This window comes from Thermobia domestica, chromosome 2, assembly GCF_964235325.1.
Source record: "Thermobia domestica chromosome 2, izTheDome1.hap1.1, whole genome shotgun sequence".
Lineage (NCBI taxonomy): Eukaryota > Metazoa > Arthropoda > Insecta > Zygentoma > Lepismatidae > Thermobia > Thermobia domestica.
Window position 1 is genome coordinate 230,304,698 of NC_137455.1, and position 23,373 is coordinate 230,328,070.

At 38.2% G+C, this 23,373-nt stretch overlaps 1 protein-coding gene across 15 annotated transcripts in view; it reads left to right on the forward strand.

Annotated features, from left to right (window-relative positions):
- LOC145678400 (CREB-regulated transcription coactivator 1-like) overlaps positions 1-23,373 on the forward strand; it is a 783,526-nt gene that overhangs the window by 530,281 nt on the left and 229,872 nt on the right. For 13 of the 15 annotated variants that reach the window (XM_081748495.1, XM_081748498.1, XM_081748486.1 and 10 more), the window contains 2 exons: positions 3,604-3,804; positions 19,028-19,129. In XM_081748495.1, coding sequence (XP_081604621.1) covers positions 3,604-3,804; positions 19,028-19,129 — 303 coding nt within the window. The remainder of the gene's footprint in view (positions 1-3,603; positions 3,805-19,027; positions 19,130-23,373) is intronic. The other 2 variants (XM_081748491.1, XM_081748494.1) reach the window with 1 other exon arrangement.

Sequence of the window (23,373 nt, forward strand, 5' to 3'; positions counted from 1 at the left end):
ATCACTGCCGTGAACGCATTCTGAAATCTGAATACATGCATATTTATAATTGGTATTTTTCCAATTAGGCATCAACAATGATCCACGTTAAAATTGCTGGACACTTGTTTTATAATAATATAAATAATGAGATCCCCAAAACTAGAAAGAAAGAAAATTATGTATGACGCAACAAAACTCTTATTTGAGCAAAATGATGATAATAGCATTACAGGAATCGTTACAGAAATCTGATGCATGCCATATACTTTTTAGTTAACAGATGTAACCTTAAGATTACGGAGAAAAATATTCCAGAATTAAATTCTTTTCTTTGATACGAAGCATGAGTAGATGCCTAGGCTGATACTACAAACAGATGAAATGCGCGTTTACTGAAAAGATGGGTTCTACTGACATAGGGTAGTCTATATACGCTTCGTGTGCTAGGGCCTAGGGCAGAGGAGGAGATAAGATTTCACATCATGTTACATCCCGCACAGTCGCACACCTTCATTTTCATTAAAAATGGAAAAGCCAACAGAAATCAATTCTATCTCACTTTCCTTTAAGGCAGTCGGACACAAATCATCACACTTATCTGCAAAAAGCATTTTTCAAATCGGATTATTGGGGGAGCCTCCAGTTCCAATTTTTTGGGGGGACATGTCTCCCAATTTTCCCGGGATTTGTGCCCGTGTCTACAGCTGAGACAATTTTCCGGAATGAGAAGAGGGCCATATTCTCCTCTGGCATTTATTGCAATTTGTGCCCAAGTAGCGGATGTGGAATTAATACATATTGATGAGACTACTAAACGCACTACAACGCGAAGTTCAGTTTGAAATACTACAGAATACGATTCTATCTTAAAAGTAAATGGGGAGGACTGTCCTTCCAGGTCCAAGATTGGGAGGACATGTTAGAGAGCTGCACGGGCCGAATTTTTCGGCCCGAGCCCAATCCAGCCCGAACGTACCTAGGCCCGGCCCAGCCCGGGCCCGAAAAGTTTAGGAGATTTTCGGCCCGAGCCCGGCCCGGCCCGATAAGTTTTTTAAAATTCTTGGCCCAAGCCCGGCCCGGGCCTGATAAATTTTAAAAGTTTTTGGCCCGACCCCGGCCCGATAATTTTCTTAAAAAAATTAGCTCGAGCCCCAATCTTTCTCAAAATTTAGTACTAAATTTGACCTAACCCTCAGAAACCTTTTCTAACTCAGGTTTACAACCTGACGCTTGCCTCCCGAATGGTACCATTACCTCCTAGAACTTTGCCTGTCATCGAGAGAACAAAAACTCCATTCCCTGTAACAAAAATCTAACTTAATTGATTTTTAGCATCAAGTGAAGATGGCAATATTGTTTAGCGACAGCCAAAACATTCCCACCCCTTCTTGTTATATTTTGAGTTCAGCGAAGGTCAAGGTCAGAGCTCAATTTACCGCATAATGCCTGCAATCCTCTATAGTGAAAGTGGAGCCGCTAAGCAACACAAACTGTAAATAGCTATTGCATTCTTTGTAACATTTTTCACGGACACACTTCAACGTTTGGCTTTATTCCAATTATCGTTTAACGAAAGTCAATAATTATTAAAGAATTTCAATTGATCGGCCCCAGCCCAGCCCGACCTGAAGAGAAATCAGTGTCGGGCAGCCCAAGCCCGGCCCGGCCCAAAGAAATAACAGTGTCGGCCCGCCCAAGCCAGGCCCGGCCCGTGCAGGTCTCTAGGACATGTCCCTCTCATTCTCCTGGGAGTTGCGCCAGTGGACCCCCCAATATTTTCTTCAAGTCGGCGCCTATGAACTTAACTTAAGATTATTTTAACAGTACCGCTAAAAATAAAATAGTTGCTGTTTTATTTTTTTTTTAACCTACTTTTCTGCTTCTGTTGTAAATACACGCTAACTATTATTATTTACTTTCAAAAAATGTTAAGTATTTTACTGCTCCATAATTGTTAATTAATGAACTTCGCGTTAATTTTATCAATTGTAAATTACTTATTATAAGTATAAACTCTATTTTAGCTCATGTATATTAGAATTAATTCCTTATTTTAGAAGTTTTTAGTTGCATCAACTTTTCAAGCAGTTCTGTTGAGGAAAACTAGAAGGAAGTCTGCAGTCTCTAGCTTTCGCGATTTGCAAGAAATTTTATGGAATTACACTATTCGTCTTGCTCTTTGATGTAGCTTTAACTTTAAAATTTCCTTTATTTTTCTTGAACATTATTAAATTATGTAAACGACAAAATATTAATTTTGAGTAAGATAATTTTATTTGTAATAAATAAAGTAGTAGAGAAAAGTGAATGTTGTAACGTAGAACGAACATTACACAATATAACTTACACATGTACAACGTCACTGTTAACAAGAGACAATTACATCCAGTTGCAGAAGTAATTATAAAACTAAGAGAATCACAGAATAATTCCTAATATTCGAGAAAAGCGGAAAACTACTTATACTTATTGATAACTACTACTTATTGATTGAAAACTACTACTATTGAAAACTACTTATTGATAATTAGCGTTGGATTAGATCTATCGTATACAACAATTGAAGAGACATTTTGTAACTTCATTTGCAGATGTCGATTGATATTTATTCATTATGAGGAACACGATTAATTAGGTTGCTTTCGACAGGTTGTTTCGGTTATCATGATAAACATGTTTGTCTTCCTTTTCTTGATTTAATTACCATCTAGAAGTAAAGTAGTTACCTATTAATCTATCGATTCGTTTGTCAACTAAAAACATCTGCTTCAAGGGCTATTGCTAAAATGCGCACTCGTGTACTGGCTTCGTAAGTAATAAAAGGAAAAATCTTGGAAGAATGGCCGAAGGCTTAATAATCCATACTATTCCGTAATTATTTTGATGTCACACTATATTATATACAAATCGTTCCGTTAGAGTTCTGAACAAAGAAAGAAATGTAAAGTTTACACAAAGCCGAGAGTATATCTAGCTATTTTGGTAAAGTAATATCACAGCAGATAAGATCCTTTCTTTATGATTTAATTGATAACGTAGATTACGACATAGGTTCGTTCGGTTAGTGCATCTATGAGGAAAAGTATATTTGAACAAAAAACTGAAATTTAAAATTTTCTGCCTTTTGTCTGTCTCTGATGAATGTTCATGCAAGAGCAAATTAGATAAGATAGTTACGATACATTTAAACGACAGCCTGTGTTTTTAAGTGTTACGGTATTCGTCAAACAAAACTAAGTATTATCACTGTGTTTCTGGGTTTCGTTTATTTTATTTTTAATTTTAAATTGTGGATGACAGGTGCATAGTAAAATAAACTAAGTAATGGTCGCCCACTCTGAGGCAGGACATGAAGGTCCAAGAGCTGTGTATGAAGGTAATGAGTCTGAGAAATAAATGTGTTGTTTTCCCTTTGATAAGTTGTGTATTTGAAGAAGTAATTTTAAATCTTTGCAGGTAAAGGAACATATGAAGATAATACATATTCTTTTCATATTTGATCGTATTGTATACCATTGAAGTTTTATGCTACTGCGTAATAACTAAGCTTCTAACATTGTATATTGTGTGATAAGTAAACTCTAACATTGTATATTATTAATTATTTCTACCTTCTTTCAGGGTAGTCCATTGGGTTATAGAAGTGGTAGTCCAGCAGACACAAGTCATAGTGCACCACAGAGCCCAGTTTCGCAAAACTTGTCTCCGGCAAGTTCTCCTGGTGTAGGACCGAATTCAAGTTCTTTCTCTGACCAGAGTAACTATTTCACCATTCAGGCGCAGGCGGCTACTTTACAGCAACATTTTGAACAATTTACAATGGTGAGATTTTTGTTTCTAAACCAATGTAATATTAAGTGTATAAAGTTAATAGAAAAACAAAACAGAGCGATAAGGAATTAATTTTCAGTCTGAAGGGTACGATGGTTAAATTTTTAAAAGTATTTTTGAATATATAAGTAAAGAGTGGATTACAGGCAATGAGCAGGCAAATAAACTAGAGTAAATTTAATATATTCTATTCAGGAGTTGGTAACGTTAACATAATGTATGCAAAATATGCAAATCTACTTAGGAAGATAGTATTCCAAGGAGAGCTGAATATGTGTGCCATCGTGGGCAAAAGTTCTTTCCTATCACGCCTGCAGAGAATATGACCACGGTTTACTCAAGGGAAGGCAAATTATATAAGAATCTGTGACACAGTTTTATTTATTTATTTTGTCTACGTAATCAATGCAAATCTGTGGGATTGAGGCTCAAATTCTGAGCATAAGCGCATTTTCGTATTCAAGAAGATACGAATTCCCGTTTTCTGATTTGTTTGATACGTTAAGCTAACTACCGCAATATGCATAAGTAACAATGGGTGATATCAATAAAAATAAGTAACTACTCCTGAGAAGTCCTGCTCGAGAATCGGAGTAACTACACCTGGAGTAATCTCCTCCCTCAATTTCGTATCAATAAAACAAGCCACTACTCAGGTCTAGTCTGCTCCAGATTTATGAACGTTTACTCGCGCTTCCTCTGCACGTAGCACTGAGTCGTATCAATAAAAGAAGTGATTACTAATTTCTCCCATTCATCGCGCAGTCATTTCGTTGTTTTTAACCTATGGCGTGTATCTTAAAAGCCATGAAACGGGCAAGTAGCAACGATAGCTTCAATCAAAGTGCATTTGTGGATATTCTAAAAGAGTTTCCAGTGGTACTTTCAAAGTCACAGCTACCAGAAAGTAAAGGAAGGAAAGCCGAAACTTTGAAGGTAATTACAGTGAAATGCAACGAAATATCAAATACATCTACGACTGAGACACAAATTCAAAAGAGAATCTTTAATATTCGAGCGAGAATAAAACAAAAATAAAAAAGAAGAAAAAATAAAAAAAAAAGGGAAAGAAGAAAACCATGGGAATGAACCTATTTGAGCTGACGGATGTTGATTAGAATCCAGCAATATCAAGATTAACACGACAAGCGCATATTACGTGTTGTCCAAGGTCTTTGTAGATTGTTCGGCTTTAAGAACGAAATCAGACACTTGGCTCCTATGCTTTCTTTTTAATAAAGTCCAGCCACCCACGTCATAAATCACGTCCATCTGATTGCGTTTTCCATACCATACGTGTCCCCTTTCGCCTTGACATAAACAAAATACATTCTCATGTAGGCCTATACACCCTTCCTATCAACGTTGAGTTGAGTTGATTATTAGTTTAACGTCCTTTTCAGTAGCGTGCCTATATGAGACAGAACCCACTGATTAACGTGGAATCCAAACCACATGAGCTCCTGCCGGGAATCGAACGCGGGTCTCCTATGCCAAAGGCATGTACGCTAACCGCTTAGCCACGAAATAGCTCTTCCTATTAACGTATTACTCTCCAAAATACTAGGTTTCTTTAATGCCACTTGTGTATAGTCAATTGCTCCGATAGCACCCGGAAATGTATATTGTTCTTGCCACTCTGCCTTTGCATCCATTTTCAGGTAGTCATAGACAGTACTTTGAACCACACCAGAATCCCCTGACATTCGACCTTGAATCCCGGATCACTCACGTAACGCAAGAAAACCAAGGGCACCGATTTCTCTGTAAATTGGGGGGGGAGGGCATTCAGATGTAGAAGGTATATATATCAGGATTTTAAGACAAATTGCACTCTAATTATGCCAAATATTGTATATTCATAAATACAATAGGGGGCCCACATGAGCTTTGGGGGGCCCGGATCCCCTGGCCCCCACAGGATCCTTGAAGAAAACCGGCATCTTTTCATCATTACGTAGTCCACCACCCCGAATTTCGGTTGATTCTCCTTTAAAAATGTTGTGCTAATCACTACATTTTCTTTCATAAACTTATAATGCTTTTTGTAATCTCCATTTCCAACATTTCTATGCAGTTTATAAGTTTTTCTACGTAGTAAAACAATCATATACTCTGTCATATTTCGCACGGAGTCACCTATTTAGCTTGCTCCACAAATTTCGAGAAGTTACTAGCATCACAGAGGAGTCTTTGATTTTTATTGATATCAAACGCGTAGTAGTTACTCGGCTCGAGAACAGAGGTGTGGTTACTTCAAAAGGGCGGGGCTTTTCCGAGGTCAGCCGAGACGACTAGTGCTCAGTTCTCTTTTTATTGATACCAATGCGAGTAACTACTTCAAAATTGGGCGTAATGAGTAACTTCTCCGTTTTATTGATATCACCCAATGTAGGCAGTCTTATTTTTGAAAACCATCTTTCGATCATATTTATCAAGATATTCATCTTCAGAAGTGATATAGGGATAAATATAATGTATTACAGTGCAATTGATATTACTTGTCCATTGTGGCAACTCTCTGCGCGCACGTGGTGCTCGATGCTGCGTTGCCAGCTTTTGCGTCGGGTATTGAAACTAAATGCGTAGAACGAGTGAATTATTTCTTATTCCATATTAACATTTACTAAATGTAGAATGCTTATTTAAAAATGCACTTATGAAAGAGACAAATATTGTAAATTACATTGGTACAATATTAACGTACAGTAAATCCAACCATTCCTCCCTCTGACTTTATTTGTGTAGGAAACTTTTACTTTCACTGCAGAAAAAAGAGATTTCCATATAGCTGTAGCGAAAATACTAACATCAATACTGAACCTTGTTTATAATTACTGAATTTGCGTTTGTATACCACATATCACAAACGATACGTCTTCATTTTGAACTCGTGACATTTGTATTGCTATAACTTTAAAAGTTAATATATATAGTAGTAAAGAAGAAAGAGAAATATACTTACGTTTACTATGTGATTGGGGATACCCCCAGTGAAGAATCACTGTCACTTTGGTAGCTGGAATTAACAGAGATTATCACTTTCTCCATACACTGTTCAACGATTCCCTCTTTATCTCATTGCTCGTCTAGGAGCTGTTTTGAATGTTTTAAAACATTAGCCCAGTCTTCCGCAGTGACACTATCAATTGCTTCTTTTGTAAGTCTTTTCACTTCTGCCACTGTAAATTTTTTATTTTCCCTTGCGACATATCCTTTTACTTGCGCCCAAATATTTTTTATAAGGTTGAAGTGAGCGTGGTAGAGGGGAAGTCTTATGGCCTGGTGACCCGTTTCCCTTGCTAATTCGTCAATTCCGTACAAAGGAATTTTGGACTTGTATAAGGTCACCAGTTCTAGAAGCTCTGCCTTCTTCATGTCAGGCTCTAACTGCACACTGGTATTGCGCTTTAACCAGTCCAAGACCTCAGACTTCCGCGACTGAGTTGTTGGAGGCTTGTCGAGCATAACGGAATGGTATGGGGCTTTGTCCATAACGATGGTGGATTTAGGTGATATGTTTTCAAAAAGAGATTTTTGGAACTACTTTGCAAATGTATCGGTGTTCATTTCCTTGTGATGATCACCAGTTTTTTTAGATCTGAAAATGAGGAGGCAGTTTAAAAAAAAAAAAAAAAAAAAACAACGAGATGTGCCAGCATGGAGAACAATTATTCTTCCCCCTTCGCTATTGGTGCGTACATTGTACTATGCACAGTATGATCGGTCTAGCCTTTTTCTAATGTCTGGCCTGCATTGACCTATGTCTCATCTAACCAAACCACATTATTATAATCTCATTTCTTCATAACTCTGAGGTACTGACAACGCCAAGCCACAGTGTCACTTCTTTCTATCAGCACCGTGCGTTTGGAGAATTTGTTAAATTCGAACCCAAGCTCTGAGACAGCTTCTAAGCGAAATAGTCCAGTAAAGATAGCCCATTTTTCTGCCAAGAAAGGAACAAATTAGTAACAAGCTGAAAATTTGTATGGAAGTAGGGGGATGTGTCAGGAATAACATACTAAAAGTCCCCTAAAATCCCACTGTAGCTTTTCCCGCAATTTTGAAAAATGTCCGCCATCTTTAGACGACGACAAGGAATTTATGGAAATCGTCACGCTTTATGTTTATTCCTCTAGCCACCGTTCTAATTATCACAAAGCCATGAATCATATATGGTTGGAAAGCTTGAAAGACAGAAAATCTAAGTAAATAACGTATATGCCCATCGCGCTTAATTTCTAGAAGAAGAGGAAGAAGAAAACAGCTTTTTTATTTAAAAAAGATATATTTTCATAAATTATGAGAAGTTTGCAACACTGACAGTTGTTGCACACGAACGAAACACCACCAACAGATGTCCTTGATATTTATCTCAATCATAGCCAAGAATGACACAAATCGGTGCAATACAAGCCGAGAAAAAAATATAACATACGTTACTTTCTGACCTCTTTGTACAAAAGTGCATAAGGTGACATACACTTTCACGGTTGTAGTCACCTTCTTTTATCACATAGGACCAAGAGTTATATATCATTGGAAATCTTAAGAAACGTAAATTCGAACGAGGTAACACTTATACTAATCAAGCCCAATTTGTGGAAGAAGCGCAAAACCCAAAATTTCGGGACAAAACGTGATTTTCGCATAAATTCTTTAAAACTTGCAACACTGACAATTATCGTATGTTAACAGAACTCAGCCACCGTTTTCACTATCATCATTATTAATATACTCTTAAAATGGCCAACGTTTTTCTCAATGGAGTAAGCTTTTATGATACATAGTTTTACATCACTTAAATATAGCACAAAAATCATTTATTGACAGCATTAGAAAGTAGCAGAAATTGGTAGTCTCCTATTCATAGGAAAATCGTAATTCACACACTTAAAATCACTCTCAACTACAATAGCCATTTGATTGTAATTTTTTTAAAATGTCTTGTTTATAACTAGAATGCAATTCTCCTCCTAGTATTCTTCAAATCAACTTAATATTTACATTAACGTTAGTATGCACTTTGAGAACATTTTTGTACCTAGTTCATTCGGACTTATTTTATTAGAAATCAATGAGGTTATCATTATCTCGTTCATCTCTATGGTCTTCATCATTTGTTTTGCATTCATACATCCAATTCCTCGACACTGACATAAATTAGAGCACACAATTCCTGCTTTTCGACAACCGTATATACTTTCACAGCGCTTTTTACAGTTACAGGATATTACACGGAGCGGGTTCCTTGGTCATTCTTGGTGGTGCGAGAATACCTCCTAATGTTGTCCATCCATATTCATCGGTCGCAAATCATTTCCAGGATACAATTGAACCTGATGATGTGGTGTTTCGCAGCTTCACTGGTGGGTGGCAATTTTGCCAATTGTATTTCGTTCTGAATGGGGAGCGACTTACTGCAAGGATGTATGAATGATACTGGAATTCATCCAGTAAGGTTACTATTGCTGGAGAATCGTAGTGTGTTAGTAGAAATGGTGTGCCAGCTTCATAGATTGTACACTAGCATTATCATGTTTCAAAACGTCAAGTGATCGGCATAAATCTTCCCGTTTTTGAACTAATCACAATGGCTTTTTCTTTCCCTGTCGATACAAACGACATGATGTGTCGCATCTAGTTAAAGCATGGTAGCTGAGCAAAACAGTTAGTATATTTGTCTGTTTATCTTACAACTTCTTAGTACTAAATTCTTTACTCACATCTTGTCCACGTCCAAGCTTTCGAAATATGATGTCGTACTGATTATTATTTTGTTCAAGCAAAATGATTAAAATGTCATCATCCTCGGCTATTATCACGACGTGCCTACTAGGATTTAAAGACTTGGCTACTGAGTTTTAGCTATAAGTGCGTCAGCATCACTTCTTGCTTGCTGGGTTTGAATTCCAGCTTGTGTCAAATGAACCATCAACTCACGGGCGAAACAATCCTTATTTTTGAAATTACCTAAGAATTTATCTCTTTTTTGTTAATAATGTGGCTTCATTTGTGAATAATACCAAAGCTGATTGAGCCTTTGACTCACGTTGCTCCAGCTCAGCGCCTTTTGTACAGTTTTCAGTGCAATACCCATAAAAAAAAATAATTGTTGCTTTCATTCCTGAGTTTGGGAGTACATAGGACACATACGAGTTGTGCTCGTCAAGGTATGTTCCATGTTGTGGCCAAACAACATGATGTAGCCAGCCAGCCTCCCTCTATAACGTACACAGTGTTTTCAATTTGAGTTTTAAAATTTGTCCGATATTCAAACACGTCGTACAAAGCGGACTTTTTCGTTTTTCTCATGGACATTTCTGTGAAGAGAGAAAGTGAATAGGGTGCAAGCTCGTAAGCAAAACACTACTGGAGTTCTTTTCCAGACTTCTACTCATATGATTCAGTTGAAGTATGGTGTTTACAGCTAGTAGCTCATCACGGATACGCACTACATTGCGAATTGCGGATAGTGGGATGACTTTATCTTTTTGTTTAAGTTTTACATTTCCAAAAGTCCGTCCAAACATTCCTTCCATAGCAGCCAATCCGATTTCCTTAGATTTATCAGTTGACCATTTCATTACCTACCATGTCAGTGCTTAGGGACGCGAGCTACGGATATGAAGGGAATGGAGAATGCTGGCAAAACCAACGCAAGAATTTCTTTAGATGTAATATATCACGCGATTGACTGCTTTGGTACAGGTCCACATGCCGACCAGTATGAAGTTCTTGCCTATCTTTGTTTAATAATTTTTCAAGACATTCTCGTAAGTGGCACGCTGCTGGCATACTTGACACACACCTAGATATTATCTTTTCAGTCATGCCTCTCCCATGGGTCAGTCCACCGCTGCTCTTCATTGCTCTCGCTAAAACCTGCTCAATCGTCATATCAGACCATGTACTACTCCAAAATATATCTTTTCTACCAATAGTGAAGTAAACGTTTCCTGTAAATAGCTGAAACTCATGAAGATCCATTTCATCCTCCAACCGCAACATTTCTTGTAAGTACAGATGTGCGTATTTGGCATACAAAAGATATTCAGCTACATAGGAGTATGGTAACATTTCTCACATGCAGTGAAGATGAAGATTCAAGTCTCCAGTTCTTTCGAATTAAAAGACGCATAATTTCTACAAGCTGAAAGTACAGAGAGAATAACTTAGAGGTACTGCTTGTTTCTGCAGCTGCGTCAATGAATAACTTCAGGTCATTTGCAATCTTGATTGACTATGTTTGAATGTTGAACAAGTACATCAGTATCGATATCTTCTTCAGTCATCAGAGGAATACAAACATCTCGCAATTGACGCACAAACTCCTCAGTGGCGTCTGATTTATTAATTAAACAGTATATATTGCAATTGCTAACTGTGTTTTAAAAAATGAGCTCGCAAAGCACGAACAATAAGAATGACCTGACTTTATCTGTGTCATGGAGGTACTAGCATACATACAAGACCAAACTTCTTCAATGCTACTACCTTTCATTATATATGCAAGTGTTTCCATAAATGACATTATGGTGTGGAAAACCCCCAAGTCTAACAACCACTGACGGTAATTCACCAGAATTTCTACATGCTGCTACAATGTCACATGTTTTAAAGTAGAAAGGTTGATCCAACGTGACTAAGTACGCTTTTTTGCTTATTTACTGCACATTCTTTGCTGGTAAACATAAGCGCTGAGTATACAGCAACCATGTTTATTGGCTGAAGATTGATAAAAGGTTGTATTGTTACTTAATATGCTTGGTACTTATGGTTGTTGCTTGTCACCAGCTGCATAAACCCATTCCAATTCGGGCAACCACTTGAGAATCATCCATGTTACATCCTACAGAAGGTTGATTTCAGTTTGGATATTCAGAACACGAAGATATCTTATATCTTCAATGATTAAATCCGAAAGGCGTGTGTACATTAAAAGTGGTCTATTCCATTCATTCTTTGACAGTGTACGTTTTTTGAGCCCAGGTATTGCTCAATGATATGCGAGTGATGAATATGAATCGACATTAGGAGGTATCCTCGTACTAGCAAGAATGACCAAGGAACCCACTCCGTGTAATATCCTGTAACTGTTAAAAGCGCTGTGAAAGTATATACGGTTGTCGAAAAGCAGGAATTGTGTGCTCTAATTTATGTCAGTGTCGAGGAATTGGATGTATGAATGCAAAACCAAATGATGAAGACCATGAAGATGAACGACATAATGATAACCTCATTGATTTCTAATAAAATAAGTCCGAATGAACTAGGTACAAAAATGTTCTCAAAGTGCCTACTAACGTTAATGTAAATATTAAGTTGATTTGAAGAATATTAGGAGGAAAATTGCATTCTAGTTATAAACAAGACATTTTAAAAAAATTACATTCAAATGGCTATTGTAGTTGAGAGTGATTTTAAGTGTGTGAATTACGATTTTCCTATGAATAGGAAACTACCAATTTTTGCTATTCTAATGCTGTCAATAAATGATTTTTGTGCTATATTTAAGTAATGTAAAACTATGTATCATAAAAGCTTACTCCATTGAGAAAAACGTTGGCCATTTTAAGAGTATATTAACAATGATGATAGTGTAAACGGTGGCTGACAAGTAACACTTCACATCGTTGCTGCCGGTCTGACGCTAAACTATACATTTTCGGAAAGCACTAGTCCTAAATAGGATAACTACACAGTGCGACGGTCAGACGTTGCCGCGTTCAGGACTTATGGAGCGTCAAACATTAACATGGGGTTTATGAGAGTTACAGGAAACGAAGAAGAACACAAGGTTTGTGACGTTTGAATCGACGTTGTCTGATTGAGCACTTGTTTGCGTAAGTTAAAGGGTACAATCAATGTGCAAATCGTCGAACAGAGCATGAGAGATGCAAAGAGTGCGCTCACAGTGTGCACACTTGACGAACGGTAGTTCGCCGCACGTGAAGCACACGTCACCTTCGTCGAGGGAGTCAAAGCAGTACTCGTGCGGAGAGATCCACATTCCCGGCTCCTCGTCCAGATAGCCAGCCTTGTGGAAAGCGTACCGGATCAGGTTCTTGAATCGGGGTGCGCTGAACTGGTAGAGTGAAAACGACTGTAGTGCCAGGAATCGATCGCGATGCCAGATATCCATGACACTGTCCATGGCCAGTGTGTCGGTCACAAAGCGTACAAAGGACTTGTACTGACGGAAGAAATGCACATCTAAAGGCTGAATCTTTCCAGTGCAACCACCAGGAATCAGTCTCTTGTGCAACGCAACGTCGGCAGGCTTCAGTGCGTTCGATAGATTGTCGTCCTTGTTCAGAGTCCACGAGTCCAATAGCAAAACGATCTTCTTCCGATCATCAGGCATGCTTGGCCAGAACACTTGCTCGTAGAAGTCCTTAAGGTCGTCCCTGTTCATGTTGGACGTTTTGCCAGCAAATGATTTGATGTTCGGTGGATCTGCAGGCTTGTTTCCCGGAAACTTTCCACTTGGTTCCGACACCAGTACATACATCGGCCGCAGAATCTCTCCGGCCATGGTGATCACGGGCATGATCATGTAGCTGTGGGTTGTTGCGCTCATGGATCCCACAACCGCTCGCACGACTGTTGTTCCTTTGGTACGGAGAGTGCGAGTACTCTGCAACAACTTCTTGAAGCTACTCTGATCTGCATTGGCAACCTGCGTTGGTGGGATGCTTTCGCTTGCAATGAGCTCGCGAGTCGCTAATACGAAAGCATCAGCCTGCTGCTGCAAGTCCAACTCTTTCAGTTGCCAGGTCCTGCCGACCCTGTGGGTGATTGCACGGTCCACGATGTTGTTGCGCTTCTTGAATCTGTACACCCACGACGGTGATGCCTTGAACTTGAGACTCTTGTTAGGGTCCAGTTCATTAGCTGTTTGCCTAGCCCAAATTCGCAACGTTCGATCGTGAATGATAGCAGTGTGCTGTTTCTCCGCGAACATGCCCCGAACTGCCTCATTGATCTCTGCCATCAGCGTCTTCTTGTCATCTTTGCCTTGTGTTGCCCCAAAGTGACGTAGCACGCCAATGTTCCGAATATACCTGAACTGATTCTGCAGAGTCGAGTGGGTAGCACGACCGGTCTTTGTGTTCCAAGGCCTACCTGTTTTTGGATTTACCGTCCAGTAGGCATAGGCTTTTGCCTTGTACTCGCGCCACTGCTCTGGTGTCATTTTGGAGTCTTCTGGAGGCTGATCCTGGAACTTCGGCTTCTTCACAGGAGAGGGCAGGTATTCTGACGCTGATGAGCCAGATGCGGAAGACGTATGAGACTGCTGCGATGACGAAGGCATCTCTGCATCCTCCTGCTCTTGGTCTTCCTCGTCTCCAAAATCCATGTCTCCGTCCCCCTGGTCACCATCACTGTCACCGAAGCCGAGCGTACGAATCTCTTCAACGACTTCCATCCCGCTGGTCAAAAGAGACTTGATGTGTGCCACCATCCTTTGCTCTTCCAAATTTGGATTGCGCTCATTTGTCCCGATGTCGGCCACCAGAGCCCAAACGACCACTTTCGGATCCATCTTACAACGCATACCTAAAAAACACAAAAACAACACAAATGTTAGCACAGAGTACAAATGCAAGACGAATTAGCATGAAATAATACGACTGCTACAACACAAATGTTAGCACAGAGTTCAAATGCAAGACGAATTAGCATGAAATAATACGACTGCTATGGTTACTCTCATAAACCCCATGTTAATGTTTGACGCTCCATAAGTCCTGAACGCGGCAACGTCTGACCGTCGCACTGTGTAGTTATCCTATTTAGGACTAGTGCTTTCCGAAAATGTATAGTTTAGCGTCAGACCGGCAGCAACGATGTGAAGTGTTACTTGTGAGTTCTGTTAACATACGATAATTGTCAGTGTTGCAAGTTTTAAAGAATTTATGCGAAAATCACGTTTTGTCCCGAAATTTTGGGTTTTGCGCTTCTTCCACAAATTGGGCTTGATTAGTATAAGTGTTACCTCGTTCGAATTTACGTTTCTTAAGATTTCCAATGATATATAACTCTTGGTCCTATGTGATAAAAGAAGGTGACTACAACCGTGAAAGTGTATGTCACCTTATGCACTTTTGTACAAAGAGGTCAGAAAGTAACGTATGTTATATTTTTTTCTCGGCTTGTATTGCACCGATTTGTGTCATTCTTGGCTATGATTGAGATAAATATCAAGGACATCTGTTGGTGGTGTTTCGTTGGTGTGCAATAACTGTCAGTGTTGCAAACTTCTCATAATTTATGAAAATATATCTTTTTTTAAATAAAAAAAAAAGCTGTTTTCTTCTTCCTCCTCTTCTAGAAATTTAGCGCGATGGGCATATATGTTATTTACTTAGATTTTCTGTCTTTCAAGCTTTCCAACCATATATGATTCATGGCTTTGTGATAATTAGAACGGTGGCTAGAGGAATAAACGTAAAGGGTGACGATTTCCATAAATTCCTTGTCGTCGTCTAAAGATGGCGGACATTTTTCAAAATTGCGGGAAAAGCTACAGTGGGATTTTAGGGGACTTTTAGTATGTTATTCCTGACACATCCCCCCTACTTCCATACCAATTTTCAGCTTGTTACTAATTTGTTCCTTTCTCAATCCTATCTTTACTGGACTAAAAGCTTACTTCTGTGGAATAAGTTCGCTTCTTTAAGCCTGGCTTGGAGCTTGCTTAATGTAGGATGCTCCTTGCGCATATAATAAGCGTAAATGTAGCGACGAAGGGCATCCCGCTGGAATGAATCGAGATTTGTGACCTTTTCATAGCAGCTATGTTTTCTTAGTGTTTCAAGCAATACCTTCGATAGTATAGGCTCGTCCTTTCCTTGTTCTTCCTTCTCAAGTTTCTCCTCTTTCCTTTTTTTAAACCCAATTCGCACCAGTATTTTTCTGCTAATTTTAGAGGCAGCCGCTGTCCTTTCTGTAACTCGATTTACACCGATAAGAGGACCACCATTTTCTCTTTCCCACTCCAAGTATTCGCTAGTGAACACAACACCATCTCGCGAGCTTGACCTCGTAAAGCGACACCCTGTCCTATATATATTGACGAACAAGATTTGCACTTCCTTCCGCTTCATCCATTTTAGAGGACACACACACACACACATACATACACACACAAATACATACACACACACATACATACATACATACATACATACATACATACATACACACACAGACACAGACAGACACACACACACACACAAAACAGACAGAGAGAGAATCAGAAATAAATAATGCACTAAACACTAAAGTACCGTATACACGAAATTATTCACTGCAAGTAAATCTCAGTTTTATAATATTAAGTGACACGAAAGAAAACTAAAAAGAATGCTCTCAATAACCAGCAGGTCCACTACTCAAGTTGACATCCGACTAAAACAATATGCATTTGTTGATATTCAAACTGGTAACGTACGAAGAGGGTGGAATGTTTACCACTGCAGAGCGAGAGGAATGAGTCACTCTAATTAGCTGAACGTGCTGTTGCCGCAGAAACAGTCCTTCTTGGCTGATTGTTATGACCACGTGCAGAAAGGAAAAAAAGAGGAAAACAACTGTTACAAGGGGCAAGTTGTATCAATAGAATTAAAGATCAATTGTTTTTCATTAAATGGATCAATCCACGCCAAATCATCAAAAAAAAAAAAAAAAAAAAAAAAAAAAAAACTCACCATCTCAGATTGTGATGAAAGTTGGTGAAAAGCAGGAGCTTGTGGAGTAAACAACATTTGCCGAGTTTTAAGCTCCAGTGATAAGTAGTTGTCATCATTACTTCGCTCCTAATTTAGCCTGGGCTTGTAAAGCTGAAGGAATGCCCCTTCAACAAAAATAAGTGTAGACCATTTGTTTTACTTTTGGGGATCAAGGTCACACACTGTGACCTTTGACCTCAAATATCTGAAAAAATGCATTTTTGATTTTTGTTTAAAACAAATACATGTGTCATGGTGTCCACCTGTTGGGTATTTTTCATGTTGGGACGGCTACGGGAACAGGAGTTACAAAGTAACGAACCTAGGAGACTTCAATAAAAATGCCATATTAAATGGGGGGATACGATGTAAGAATCTTCCAAGTGTAATACAAATCCCTTGAAACAAGGAAATGTTGCACATTTCAAAATGGTACTCATATACAAGTGAAAAGGGTGTTGCTTTATCCTTTGCATTCTCTCTTGTGTGATAACGTCTGTAGCTGGTAAATTGTATGTGCGATCAGGAGCTGTGCACCGCTCTACTAAAGCAAGAACATGAGTGATTGAACAGTCAGAATATCAGGAGGCTGGGGATGTAAGCTGTGTAAGTTGTTGAAAATTAAGAGGTCTGCTTATCAGCTTACCACCACTGCCTGTAAATTATGATGTGCAACCCACCTCAAGTGCAGTACTTCTTCCAGCAGTGTACTAAATACCAAGGAGCTGACAAGGTAGGGGCATTCTGGTTAATGTTCTTCACCAGAATGCAAGTGAATATGTTACTTACAAGCAGTGGGTTACTTCTCATATACATGACCTTGAGACATTAGTGAAGTCAACTAACGAATTTCCTGACCTATTTATTTCTAAATTAACTCTCTTGCAGGCACAGGCTTTTATTGCAACCCAACAGGCAAGCTATATGAAAGACACTAAAGATGTGTTAACTGTAGTTGAAGTTGTTGTTATATATAACTTTGCGGAAAATTATTCCTTTATTTTGCAGGACGAGGTCCAGGGTTTCTATTGGAACAATGCACAAGCTCTTTGCTGTTTATTTTCGTGAAACTCCTGCAGACGGAATCGCACACACTAACCGTATCATTATCTCGGACTGCATGCAACATGACACCACTGCTGTACATGTGTTTACATGAAAGAAAACATCAACACAATATCTAAGGTACGTTACTTTTTTGATGGCAGTGGTGCACAATAGAAGAACAGGAAAAAGTTCACAAATTTGCAGCACCACTACGATGACTTTGGAATCTATACTGAGTTGCACTTCTTCATGGCAGGAGTGTCTGTGATAGGCTTGGAGGGACAATAAAGCGGCTACCCGCTAGAGCAAGTTTGCAGCACAGATCTTCAGACCAAATAATTACTCCACAGTAGCTGTTTGATATGGCAGAGAAGAAGTGCACAACATGAACTGTTCGCATGTTACCCACCAAGAAGTTACTGCTGCAGATAAAGTTCTGAGTGCACGATTTGACACAGTACGACCAGTACTAGGAACACAAAAAGCTTCATGCATTCATACCAGTGCCAGTTGAGAAGTTAGTTGTGAAAAAGTATTCTGCAGCAGCAGAAAGTGTAGTGCACCACAGGAACATTTTACGACAATCAGTTTCACTGGAGGAAGCGAATGTATTTGTGACATTTGTTTATAATGATGCATGGTGCTTAGGACATGTGATGACCCCATGTATGCTTACACACAGAAAGTTCTCATTAACTTCCTTCATCCCCATACTCCATCATCATCGTATGTTTATCACCAACCTCCTGATATTCTGACTGTTCAAATCACTCCATGTTCTGGCTTGAATGGACCCGTGCACAGCTCCTGGTCGCACATATAATTTACCAGCTACAGACGTTATTACCACACAAGAGAGAGAGAATGCAAAGGATAAAGCAACACCCTTTTCACTTGTAGGTGAATACATTTTGAAATGTGCAACATTTCCTTGTTTCAAGGGTATTTATATCACACTTGAAACATCATACCCACCCATTTAATAAGGCATTTTTATTGAAGTCTACCAAATTCATTACTTTCTAACTCCTGTTCCCGTAGCAATGCCAACATGAAAGTTACACAACAGGTGGACACCATGACACTACACAACATTATTTTTTTTTTTTAACAAAAATCAAAAATGTTTTTTTTAAGAAAAATCAAAAATGTTTTTTTTTTTTTAAGATATTTGAGGTCAAAGGTCAAAGTGTGTGTCCTTGACCCAAAAAATAACAGAAATGGTCTACACCTACTCTTTTATTGAAAAGGCATTCCTTCAGCTTTACAACAACGTGACGTTTCTATCTAAATTAGGAGCGAATTATGATTTTTTTTTCTGTTGGCATGTTTGTGAAAAATGGTACTTTTTTGTCAGGTTCGCAACACTGCTACCTGACAACTACTTATCACTGGAGCTTATAACTTGGCAAATGTTTACTCCACAGGGTCTTGCTTTTCACCAACGTTCATCACAATTTGAGATTGTGAGGTTTTTCGCTGTGATGATTTGGAATGGAATGACGCAAAGGAAGGCATCAAAATTACAGGTAGTCCCATATCCAAACAGGGGCCAATGCAAATGAAATCGACCAATTTCCAGGTCAGAGGTTGCTGACAAAATTTATTTATTTTTGAATTTTTTTTTTTTCTTACCTAAGCTTGTACCACATTTAGGGAGTTGAAAACGGGTATTCATGTATTTTTCAGCCGCGCAGATTTGTTTGTGGCGGCCATTTTGTATAGGCGCCTGAGCGTATTTTGCACTTCTCAGTCGATTATGTTAAACGCTGAAACTTTTTAGGTTTTAAAGATAATGAGTTCAAACCGAAACCATATGAAAGATAATGGAATGGACAACATTATGTGTTCTTTGCATATTGAGACGTACTTTAAAACGTTGAAAAAAGAAGCTCTGAACATTAAGGTTAGAAACCTAGAAATGGCCATTTTGGAAGGTACATTTTGAAACGAAATAAATAAGACTCACCTTCAATTTTTTGTCTACATAGAGGCTAGATAGTAAACAACGTCCCAAACAAGTTTCAGGTCTGAAAACCTTATACTTGATTTTTTGGAAATTTTTAAACTTTGCGAACTTTCGAAAATCGTGTATTTTCACCATCAAATATCTCAGGAAGGACAGAAGTGAAAAATCCCTAATTGCACAAATTAGACTATATTTGTACGGTAACAAGTGGGTAAAGTTGCATCCTCTATCTTGACTTGAGTAATTTCTGAGTTATAAGTTGTTGCAGTGATGTGAAATTCACGATCTTAAAAATTGAACAGATGTGTAGGTTTTGTGTTGATATAGTATATCAGGCATACAATTTATCTATGTTTCATCAGAAGAAGTGCAGTCAAACAGCAAGAAATTCGAGATTTGCTATCTGTAAAAGAATTATCAATACCAGGTTATATCATATAGATGTGTACTTCTGCCGGAAACACAAATCAGATGTTACGAATACTCACAATCAGATGAATTTACTGATTGCAGTACTTCAGTACTTCCTGAACATGGCATGTTGTCATTTGCACATAATGATACCGTAGCCTGTATTTATGACAGAAATAGCGAATTAGGGAATTGAAGATATCAGTCAGGAAAATAACGATCTTTTTGATCAGTTTTCCATTCCCATGGTAGAACCTCTCTTAAACTACGTTCGGATGACAAAGTGTGGTGCCAATCACTAAAGTTCGCCGGAAACTCACACCCACTGAGTTCACAAATCCTACAGATCGTATTTTTAATATTAGTGCCAAACTGTACACAAATTAGTCTACTATTTACCTCACTGATGTAAATCGATTATTTAGACAATTTATTTTGTCTCTTTTCCCCCTTATTTTTAACGTATATTGTATTGTTTAAATGCTTCTCAGTTAACTTGCGAGAAAGTGTCGTAGTCGAAGGTTGGACTACTTATAGAACTGATATTAAAAAATAAATAACGGGTTACATGCGTAGGATCGAAACTGCGTAGCATCGAAACTGCGTACTATCGAAACTGCGTACGATCGAAACTAAAACCGGCGTAGGATCGAAAACAGATAAGGTCTTATGATCGAACAATAAAAAAACAATTATTTTATAATCACAGAATATTAAGTAATAGTATTTTTTTTTGAAGTTATATAGGGAAAAATCGGAGTAGGATCAAAACTGTATACGACCGAAACTGCGTAGCGTCGAAACTGCGTAGGATCGAAACTGCGTAGCGTCGAAACTGCGTACGATCGAAACTGCGTACGGTCGAAACTGCGTAGCGTCGAAACTGCGTACGATCGAAAGTGCATAGATACGAAACTGAGAAATAAAATAGTGACAAATATAATTAAATAATCATACAGGGGTGTACCCAGGAAGTTTTTCTTGGGGGACTATGACTTATTCAGGAGGACCAAAAAAGCTAAGTCTTGTCTCAGCAGGGAGAAAGGAGAATCCTCCCCCCAAAAGCCACTACTTCTGATCAAGTTGGCAAATTCCTTGTTCAGAAGATTGCCGTTAAGTTCAATTGACTTAGCTTAACATTTTCTTAGTTACCTAGTTGCTGTGAATTGTCACTTCTTTTATAGACTTTGCAGGTGGCACAATCGAAGGTTCATGTAATTAGTTCAAGTTTTTGCTAGTTTGGGCTTCGTCCCAAATTTACTAACTTCCAGGGTTGTTTTGTTTAAAACAAAATATTTAAAACAAATGAATAAAACTTTTTTTTAACAATTGATTTTGTTTAAAACAAATTTTGTTTATGTTTTAAACATTTTGTTTTAAACACGTTTATTTTGAAGACTTGTCTTAAACATATGTTTATTTGCATTTTATTTTATGTTCGTAAAAAAAAAGAAATCTTCCAGAGCAAGAGAACTGTCCAAAAGTGCTCCCCAATCAGAAGACTATTTTCTTCCCATGTGAATGGTTTGATTTCTCGTGGCTACAGCAGGTCAATGTGGTGATCTACAATTTATTTTGTCTCTTTTCCCCCTTATTTTTAACGTATATTGTATTGTTTAAATGCTTCTCAGTTAACTTGCGAGAAAGTGTCGTAGTCGAAGGTTGGACTACTTATAGAACTGATATTAAAAAATAAATAAAATAATTATCACGGAAACAAACTGTTGTGTTGTATTCATTGCGACGTTGAGGTTCTGAAATTAAAATATCGCAAGCATTCGTTTGTACAGTACATGTTAGTTCTGTCTCCGTACAACATGGAATCGTTTAACATGGATTATGCGTGAAGAAAAGAAGGACATGATTTGATACAAATTTATTAGAGTAACTCAAACTCAATCAGGTAAGTAAACGATCAAACGAGTTTGTCACAAAACGTGTAAGAAAGAAATGGGTGGTTTAGTTCCAAGAACGAAAATCATTATGAAAAATGCAATGCTTGGTAAAAATGGAAACCCAAACAAATGGTAAAAATGTTGATCCGAAAATTGCTTCTGATGAATCTAACGTCAGTGGTGTGGCTGAGATGCAACTGGAAACTTCAGGTAACAACTAATTTTGTATCAACAATATCTTTTTCATTATATTATGAAAATTTTATTTCGTACCTCTTCCCCACCACAGTTCTAAATTTTCTTTGAAACTTTACAACTTGGCATAGCTTGTATGAAGTGACCAGGTGAGAAACGCAAGGTATGGCAGTCGATCGTGTAACTAACCAAGTGTGATACTTATTATAACGTTAGTGCTGAACGTCAAGGTCTGGGACAATTTGATCTCAATTTGTGTGTTTGTATGTATGTACCACGCTACAGGGTGCAATATTCAGTCTTTTAACATTAATTTTTGAGGATAGAGACACGAGGCGTCGGAATTTGCTGTATAGATTTTGACTGCGATCCCACGTAAAATTTCAAAATTAGTGGGTCAGATCCCACTTTAAACAAAAAGCCCTGTCTAATATAGCCTTGCTACTGATGCAAGATGTAATCAATCAAACTAAACAAACTAATTTTATATGTTTCGAACAAACTTGGGTTGCAGGATAAATTTGGCTTCAACTCAACATTTAGAGCACAAGGGATCCAAGTTCATTTTCAGAAAGGTTCACTTTTGCTCAGCAAAGTAATATCTTCGTAGCATAGGGTATGAAATAAATGAAACAAAAAACACGGGAAAGCGTGTGGACCAGAGTTTCATAGGACAACCGCTAGACAAGGGCGTTGACGGAATGGGGAGGAGGGCTAATTTTCCCTTCCCCCTCCTTGCTCATACATTTAAGATATTAACATGATACTTGTATTGTGTATGTTGCAGCGTTGGAATTATTAACAAGTCAAGCTCCGAATGTCATAGTCAATGATGCATAATTACGTTACATAAATGCAGAATGTGTCTAAAAGAATACATCGACGTAAAATGTCATATTTTCACAACCACGAATCCGAGATGAAAGAAAGAAAAACTACCTGAAAAAAAGGAATCTAGAATTTTGTATGATTGCCGCTAGATAGGGGCGTTCGTTTAGAAATCATCCGTCTTCTACCCTGAATTTCAGATTTTTGGGGCAGTAATGCAGATTTAGAAACATTTTGCTTAGCAAAGTCCAACATTTAAAAATTGAAGTCCTTGCACCGAATAAATACGGATTTTGATCATTGGCCGTAAGGAGCTATAGGCCTATATTGCTTTCTTGTATATTTTTTTTACCCAAGGATTTCAAAGGTGGCTCTACTTTCGAGTTTCGGGCCTGCTTAAAATTCAGGAAATTGGACCTAAGCAACTTCCCAGTTTTAATCATCTGTATGTTCTTCGTATTTATTCGGTGTAATT